General features: G+C 55.3%; 1 gene segment (V, D, J or C); it reads left to right on the forward strand.

Annotated features, from left to right (window-relative positions):
- Positions 1-44: 44 nt before the first annotated feature.
- LOC144247466 (T-cell receptor alpha chain V region 2B4-like) lies at positions 45-1,522 on the forward strand. The segment is given in 2 exon segments: positions 45-310; positions 1,140-1,522. Coding segments are annotated over 2 exon segments (645 nt in total).
- Positions 1,523-9,090: the final 7,568 nt, after the last annotated feature.

The following is a 9,090-nucleotide window of genomic DNA, read 5'->3' on the forward strand; positions in this document are numbered from 1 at the left end:
CCCTTGCCATGAGCGAGGCCCCAGAGGCACGGAATGCTCCCGGTGCCGATGGCTGAGGGAGCCTCGGCGGCTGCTGCTGGAGCAGCGACAAACGCACAAGGAGCATTTCAGGCGCTGCAAGGCCAGGGCATTGCTCTGCCTGCTCCCGCCGCTGCTGCCTTTGCTCCCGCCCAGAGCCGCTCCCGGCAGCTCCGTTCTCTCGGCGCTGCCGCGTGCTTTCGGACTCTTCCTCACTCAGCAAACACGCAGCTCGCTCTCGGCATGCACCTCGCATCTCTCATCCTCAGCGTCTTGCTGGCCCGGCTCCTGGGTAAGTCCTGGCTCTTTCCAAAGGCACACTTCTGCTTCTCTTCCTCTTCTTCTTACCCGCAGGAAATGCTCAACAGCCTTATCGGGACCTTGTAAGGAAATATCAGTGATTAGAGGGGAAAGGCTGAGAAAAATCGGTGCCTCTTAGTGGTTTTACAAGTGTGTGCTCAAGAAGTTCTTTGATTTGTAAGGAAAAAAGGAAGAGAGAGAAGAGAAATCTTGGACCCCTTCCCAGTCTTTTCTCTCACCTTCAATTCATCTCCCTCTACGTCTCTCGTCTGATCTCTTTCAACTAACTCAGGAGATCTCAGCTATCTCTGTAGTCAGATATTGCTCCTCTTTTAATGTAAATTTCCAGATCCTGTCAAATCTGTCCCAGGCATCTTAAAGTTCCCATTTCACTGTCATTATCAGGGCGTGCCATTCTGCCTCCAGGCTGACACAGCTCTGCCAGGGCTTCCAGAGTTCTCTGGGCTGCCAGCACAACTATGGCTCCCTCAGGGATTGAGGAACACTCAGTGATGACAGGGATGAGTGACAAGGTCGGGGCAGCAGGATTAATTATTTTCCTGTACCTCCATGGGTTCCTCAGCCTGCTGGAATGCACAAAATTTAGGCTGTTCCCGGGTCGTCTAAGAAGCAGATGTAGGAGCAGGAACATAGAGGAGACCTTGTCAGGGTTTGTCGTGCTGACAGCTTTGAAATCCTACCCAAAATCGCTGTTACCAGTACTTCTTCACATCTCTAGTTGCAGACTGCTTTTGGACCCAATCTGTTTTTTGTACCTGGAGTCTTTCCCTTAGCAGCAGCTCACCATCACTTTCTTCCAGGCGCCACGGGGCAGGACACGGTCACCCAGGATGATGGACCAGTCACGGTGAAGCAGGGACACCCCTTCCACACCACCTGCAAATACCAGAGCAGTGATTTTAGGGGATTGTTCTGGTACCAGCTGCAGAAAGGCCAAGCCCCACAGCTGCTCTCCTATCAAGCAGGGAGTGGCCCCAAGCACAGCGGCCGGATCACCACGCACCTGAACAGCACGGGCAAATCCAGTGTCCTGCAGCTGGAGGAAGTGGAGCTCTCTGACAGTGCCTTGTACCTCTGTGCTCTGCGAGACACCCTGGTGCAGGGAGCTGCCTCGGCTGTGCAACAAGGCAGGGCAGGGAGGGGATGTGTCAGGGCAAGGCTGAACTTGGGGAAGGGACCCTGATCTCAACCCGGTGTTCATCAGATTTTCCATCCACATGCGTGTACTATGGTCTAATGGTTTTGACGCCATCCATCGTAGCACATCCATTGCAAAACAGTTTTGTATTATTTTGACTCATGTCTGCATTGTGCAGTCTCTAATGAAATTAAAATCTCCCCTCTACTTGCCTGGGTCCTTGTCCTGCCACATTCCAGCCCTGCTGCTTTTGCCCCACATGTCCCCAGCAGTGCCCAGCGCTGGTTGTGTGTTCCTGCCTTGTGAGCTCTCGGAGCAGCCCCGTTTGCACGGACACACGGGAAGCACGGATTTTTCTGTGGCTCCACGGCGCTGAGCACGGCCCTGGCTGTGTCCGTGTGTGTCCCTCATCGGGAGGGAATTTGCTGCCTCTGCCAGGGCCCCGAGCGCTGCTGTGGCCCTGAAGAGCACAGAGCAGCAGCTTGCCAGGCTCCCGCAGAGCCTGAGCGCAGCCGAGCGGGGCCGGCAGCTGCCCGCTGCAGATGGTGCGGGCTGGATCTGCTCCCCACGCGGGGCGGCTGCTGTGTGCGATGGGACACAGCTGGCTCTTGTCGCTGGCCGTGCCCAGCGTGCTGGTGGCGCTGCTGAAGGTGCTGCTGCGGGGAGAGGCGGGGGCTGATTTGGGCCGGGGCGGAGCTGGCGGCGTTGCAGAGGAGGCGGCACGGCCGCAGCAGAGCCGGGGCTGAGGGGCACAGCGAGGCTCGGCCGGCGGAGCGGCGGCATGCGGCGGTGTCGGGGCGCGGGGCTGGCGGCGCTGCCCGCGCTGCTGCTGCTCGGTGCGTTGCCTAGGCGGCGGTGGGGGATCCGCGTCAGTGAGCTGCCTGAGACCAACACCAACTGAAGATTAATTTCTTACCCTCCTGTTTCTTTTCGGTTTTTATATACCTTCTGTCCCATCCTCTGCCCTGATTTTTTCTCCATCCATTACGCCATTCCTTACCATATTCCCTTTATTTCTCCATATCTTTACCCATCCATCCATCCATCCATCCATCCATCCATCCATCCATCCATCCATCCATCCATCCATCCATCCATCCATCCATCCCACTCTCCATCCGCCTAGGAAAATCTATTTTCTTCATTCAATTTTTCTCTTAAAAATTGCCATATTCCGCCTGGACAGCCCTCATATATTTGTGTTCCCAGAAAAACATTCTCGGATAAATAATCTCTCCATATTCTGTTCTCGAGGCATATCTCAGTAAAGGCTGATCTGTCCTCCTTTCCCATCTCCCCCTCCAACATTTTCTGTTAAAGAAAACTGATTGTTCTTTTCCCGGTGGCAGTGGCTGTGGCCAGAGCCCAGATAGAGCAAGAGCCGTCACTGGAGACGATCGAGGGAATCGGAATCAACATCAACTGCTCACATCCCAAAATCCAGACCAACGAATACATCTACTGGTACCGACAGCTCCCGGACAAAGGACCTGAATTCCTTGTGTTCACAGTGAAAGACTCCAAAAAGCTGCCGGACAATCTGGGCCAGCTGTGGGTGTCGGCAGAGCGGCGCTGGAGCGCGCTGCGGCTCGGCTGGCCCCGGCGCGGGGACGCGGCCGTGTATTACTGCGCGCTGGGCCACGGGCAGAGGAGCCGGGGCTGCGGCCGGGCACGAACCGGCGCGGGCGGGGCCGGGCGGGGCCAGCAGGGGGCGCTGCCGCTCCGGCCGCCGGGGCCGCCTCGCCCCGCTCGGCCCGGGATCCCGGGGCGCTGCCGCCGCCGGCACCGGCAATGGCACCGAGGCCCGTAATGGCACTGGCACCGGCACCGACATCAGCACCGCCACCGACTCCAGCATTGACACCAGCACTGACAATGACAACGGCAGCTCCAGCTTGCAGTCAGCGACCTTCTGTCACGATCCCTTATAGCGCGGTGTCGTGATGGTTCGTTAGCCGATCCCAAAGTGCAAAAGAAAAACAGCAGGGGACTACCAGTGTAATGACAACAAATGCACATTTATTAGGGGCCAAGACAATAAATGTGATAGTGGAGTCAGAAAATAAATAAAAATGATAGATAGATAGAGAGAGAGAGAGCGAGAGAGAGAGAGCGAGAGAGAGAGAGTAGGGCCATAGGAACTAACACCAACACATGTGAGACTAGATCCTCACTGATCCGGACAATGGGGATCTGACTTGTTGTGTTTGGGGGAGTCTCCAAACTCCTACCCAACCCAGGGGTCCGGTTATAGTCTACAGATGGGAAAAGGGGGGAACATGCAGAACAATGAGAATCTATTGAAATTGCTGTGGGGTGAACAGGTGAATCTACAGAAAATTATCCAGGCAAGATGAACACAATGAAGAATAAGTTCATTGAAGTTACTGGAGAAGAACAGGTCATGTCATTCTCCTCGTCACTCCCTGTGGGAGGGGTCTCAGTCTCAGTCCTTGGGGAGAGGGTTCTCGATCTCTGTCTGTCCCGGTGGTAATGAGGCAGATGAGGGGTCTGCAGTGAGAGACCACCAGATTCACCCCAACAGTTCATTTGGCTTAAAGGTGGAGAGTGAAGCAGGAGTTGCAGCAGGACGCCCGTGCTGGGTCCATGCCGGGTCATCATCAAGTCCTTGCCAAGTTTTTGTCAGGCCTCATTTGGAACAGCTGGCGTGAGGGTGGAGCAGCTGCACCTGCACTGTTGCCTTCTCAAAGCCAGAACTGCAGCGGCGGGTTTTTCCTTCTCATGGCAATTGACAGGTAAATGAGTGAGGGTCTTCAGACGGTCTCTTACAACAGACCGAAGTTCACCCTCTGGAAGTCCTGAGTAGAGGATTTGTTGATTTCCCTTCCTTTACAGAATATTGAAAACCCTGTCATTTCATAGTTGCTGTGCCCAACATGGTCTCCAGCCACCACATCTCCCAGCAGCACTGCTCTGGTTGCAAACAGCAGGTCTGCTGGGGCCCCAGCCTTGCTCGGCTCCCTTTTACTTTGACTGCTTGGAGAGCATCTGCAGGGGGGGAATGATTGCAGAGAGACCAGGCCTGAATGCAGTAGAGAGATTTAATGGGGCACAAAGACACAAAGAAACTCAGCACAAGTGCACAACAGCAGTGCTGGCAGCCCGGGGCCATCTGAGAGTCCGTCCTCCTTGGCACTGCAGAGGTTCCCACACGGTGCCTGTCTACCTGCCCCAGACAGGGAGACGAGACTGATCGGCCCCACCAGGCTGCCCTTGCTGGCACCGCACTGCCAAGGGGAGACAGAGCAAACAAAGAAAAGGGAAAGGCAAAGCCTTGCAGCTGTCCTGGGACCAACACTAAGAAATGTCCATCCTTTGCCCAGCACCTTGTTCTGAGCAACCTGAGCTGTCTCCATGGGGCTTTCCCAGCATCTGCTTCAGGGCAGGGACCTTGTGCCATAGCAGCACCTGGAAATGCCAGCCGGGTCACAGCCCCCAGAGCTGATGGGCACTCGGTCACAGCTGAGGATGCTGCCAACAGCAGCCGAGGTGGAGGATCCCAGCCCGGTGTTCTGTGGGAAGGAGCTGAGCATGGGGCTGGGCAGGGTCACCAGCACGGGGGAGGGCTCAGTGCCGATGGTGGAGTCCTGGCACTGCCTGGCACAGGGCTCATTGCAGCTGTTGGCCAGCGGGGTGGGGCCGCAGGGCCGGCATGGCCAGCACGGGCTGTAGCAGGACACGGCTCCAAGTGAAAAGTGCACCTGGCAGAGGGAGCAGACAAGAAGCAGAGAGCACAGGGGTGAATGAGAGCAACCAAGGCCACAGCTGAGTTGGGAGCTGGAGCCTCGGCAAGGAGCTTTCTTCCTTGCCCTGCAAATAGCAGCCTGGCCCAGGGAGACTCTCTCCTAATTCCTTAAGCATGGATCCCTGTAGCTACACTGCAGCCTTTTTCTATTACACAATATCACCCAAATATCTTTGGCATGAGAGTAGAATGAGCATAGAAGAAAACAATCTCCGCTGGGATATTTGCTATATGCATCGTTTTGTAAAAGAAAGAGAAAGGGAAGGGGCATCACACTCGTCTGGTTTCCAGACGTAAAAGAAGCTTGGGTGCAGTTGATCAATGATTTAGCAGCCTGCATGAGATTTGTCCAGGGAAGAGGCACTGACATGCACTCCCTTCTTGCTGAGCCCTCCTTTTCCAGCTGCTCTAAAAATCACACTCTGCGACTGCCTATTGCCAGCCCCAACAATGAAGGTTTCACCCATGTTTGGATTTTTAGATTCATTCTCTTTGAAATTTTGGGAGTGCCTCAGCATGGCAGGGAATTCTCACACACATACAGACACACGGACACAGAGACACAGATACAAGGATACACCGACACATGGACACACAGACACATGGAGAGATCTCTCCATGCCCGTGCACAGCTGTTCTTCCCTGTGCTGCATCAGTTTGGTTTCATGGACACGGAGAAAGGCTGAGGCTTTATGCCCAGCTCCTGTATCCGTGGGAGTGGGTTTCTTTCCCGTGCCCTGCAGGATAATTCGGGAGTCCCCAGCATGACAGCAAAGGGGAGATGTGAGTGAACAGATGATGGGAGCGAAGGAACCCCAGGGCCTGTCAATGCTCAGCTCCACGATACCAGCCCGATCCCTGCCCCCAACCCGGCGCCGCCGCTTCCGCCGCGCAGAGCCCCGAGCGCCGCCCCGCTGGCACCGCGCTCGCCTCCCCTCCGTTCCCTGGCCGGAGCCGGCGAGAGCCCGAGCAGCGGCGGCGCAGGGCTCTGGGCCGGGGCGGAGCTGGCGGCGTTGCAGAGGAGGCGGCACGGCCGCAGCAGAGCCGGGGCTGAGGGGCACAGCGAGGCTCGGCCGGCGGAGCGGCGGCATGCGGCGGTGTCGGGGCGCGGGGCTGGCGGCGCTGCCCGCGCTGCTGCTGCTCGGTGCGAGGGGATGACGATCGGGCTGCGTCTGGGACTGGGGTGATCCCGCCCGTCCCCGCAGGCTGCCGTTTTGCCTGGTTTCTTCGTAGAATTCTTCTGGAGAGCTGTTCTGCCTTTCTTCCCTCCCTCTTTTCCATCCCATAGTCCCTAAGAAGTCTCCTGATTCTACTCTTATGTCCAACCCCGTTCGAGCATTCCATTCCTCTCCTTCTTAATTACTTATAAAGCCATTCCTTAGCACTTCTAACTTTTCTTCTTTTCATGTAGTTCTTTTTCCCACATCCTCCCGTTCTCCAGTGACTTCACCGTTCTTCCTGTCATTCCATTATTCATGTCTCCACAAAGCAATAATGGACACTTCCATTCTTGCTTATCGTGAAGTCTTCTCGGTTCTGTTCTTTTAATCATCTCTGTACATTCCTGACTGCTTCTGAGGGATTTGATCTGTGCAGTGGAGCAGGGTAGAATTTAATGTTTCACCATTTTTCTCCCCGGCAGTGGCTTCAATCAGAGCCCAGGTAGAGCAGGAGCCATTCCTGGAGACAACCGAGGGCACCGGCATCAACATCACCTGCTCACACCCCAAAAAACTGAGCGGCGATTTCATCCATTTCTACCGTCAGCTCCCGGGCCGAGCACCCGAATTCCTCACCCTCGCTGCTAGAGGCTTCAAGGAGGTGCCGGCCATAGCGGGAGAGCTGCGGGTGTCGGAGGACGGGCGCTGGAGCGCGCTGCGGCTCGGCTGGCCCCGGCGCGGGGACGCGGCCGTGTATTACTGCGCGCTGGGCCACGGGCAGAGGAGCCGGGGCTGCGGCCGGGCACGAACCGGCGCGGGCGGGGCCGGGCGGGGCCAGCAGGGGGCGCTGCCGCTCCGGCCGCCGGGCCCCGCGCGGCCCCGCAGCTCCTTCCTCTGCCCCGAGCCCGCCCGCACCGGCCCCGCACGGCTCCGCACGGCCCCGCACGGCCCCGCACGGCCCCGCACGGCCTCACAACCCGCCCGCACCCTACGCTCGCACGCTCGCCGCGCACAGCCCGGCCTCCCCTCGCTCCCGAGCCCGCCGCCGCCTCGCACCCAACTGCTGCGCCCAAAGGCGCCTCTGCCAGCGCCTCTCGCCCTCCGGCCACGCCTGCTGCTGCTGCTGCTCTCAGCCGGCTCTGCAAAGCAAAGAGCTGCTCCTGGAGAGCTCCTGGGCTGCGAACTGACCGAGCAGCTGCACTGACACGCACACAGGAACTAATTCATGGAGTGCTGTCAGCTCAGTAGATCATGACATAAAACGGGTTTGCAGTCAGGCTTACCGAGGTCACAAAGGAATCTCCATCTCTGTCGCTGCAGAAGTGTCTCTTCTCCATATGGCCAGGTGAATAAAAGCAGCATTCTCACCCGGGTGTGTAAATCAGATGTCCTTTCAATCCCACCTGAGCCTGGCAATCACGTCTCTGCATTTCTTTTTCTCATCCTCAGTTTCCCCCAAACAATAATGGATGTGCAGTCAGCCTCTTCCTTAAATGGCAGAACATCCTGGAGTGAAAACAATAAATTGGTTGGAGAAGAGGAGCATCTCAAACCAGCTGACGACACTGTCATAGCCATGGTCCACACAAAACAGATTTGTCCCTTTCCCTTCACGTTAGTAATCTCTCAGGTATCCCGAAAAGCAGATGCCAGGATTTAGCAAACCTGCAAGTACTGGAGGGAGATGTATGAAACACTGAGCTCCACATGAGTTTCTCTCCCGAGTCTTGCTCTAGAGACCCGTTTTGCTTTTGAGGACAGGAAGCTTTCAGCATCATCAGGAGCTCCCTGGGCTGAGAAAGTTCAGCAGAGGCCACAGTCATGGCATGTGAAATATGAGTGTCTTGTTCTCCGAGGATCACATCATGCCCATTTTCCTTTCCAAGGGAAGGAAAAGTGAAAGTAATGAACAAAACACACCTATGTGGCACAAGGTGATAAGGGAGGGAAAGAGGGAGCTCCGAGCTCATCACCCTCTAATTGATTGGCCATTAGGGAACAATGGCTGTGGCTGTGAATTGGCTCAGGCTGAGCTTTGTCAGTGACAAATGGTAAAGGGATGATGAGAGAGGACATGGAATCCTCAGGAAAGGAGAGACTTCCAGTGATGTGTCTCTGGGATCAACAAGGATGGCTGCAGGATTCTATTCTCAGCACAAGTGCTGGGAAGAATCCTCATCTCCCTGTACATGTCTGATCATCTTTGCTCTGAAGCGTAAGAAGGCACAACGAGCAAAGGAGTCCATAGAATGTAATGCTTTTACTTTGAAAATCTGTGAGAACCACAGGACCTCCCACTTCTCTAGATATCTCGTTCTCATCCATAGGGAAGTGCAACACTTGCGTGAGATTATCCCTATTAAACCATTATCATTACCTACATCATCGTTCACATCTTTCCAGAATGTTGGGTGGTTTTTTTTGTGGTTTTTGGGGGTTTTTTTGTTTGTTTGTTTTGGTTTTTTTTTTTTTTTTGTTTTGTTTATTGGGTTTTGATTTTTTTTTTTGTGAAAAATCTCGATTTAAGATAAAACCAAATTGACGACTGTGGGATAATTCTGGAGTTGATAGGTAAAAGGGGTGGGAATGAGGGACCGTGGAAAGAGGCGTTCATCCCAGGCAGATGAAGAAGTGCAGGGGACAAGTGACAAAGAGAGAAGTCTCCTGTTCCCAGAGGAAAGAGCAGT

The sequence above is a fragment of the Lonchura striata genome, chromosome 25 (genome assembly GCF_046129695.1).
Source record: "Lonchura striata isolate bLonStr1 chromosome 25, bLonStr1.mat, whole genome shotgun sequence".
Classification (NCBI taxonomy): Eukaryota; Metazoa; Chordata; class Aves; order Passeriformes; family Estrildidae; genus Lonchura; species Lonchura striata.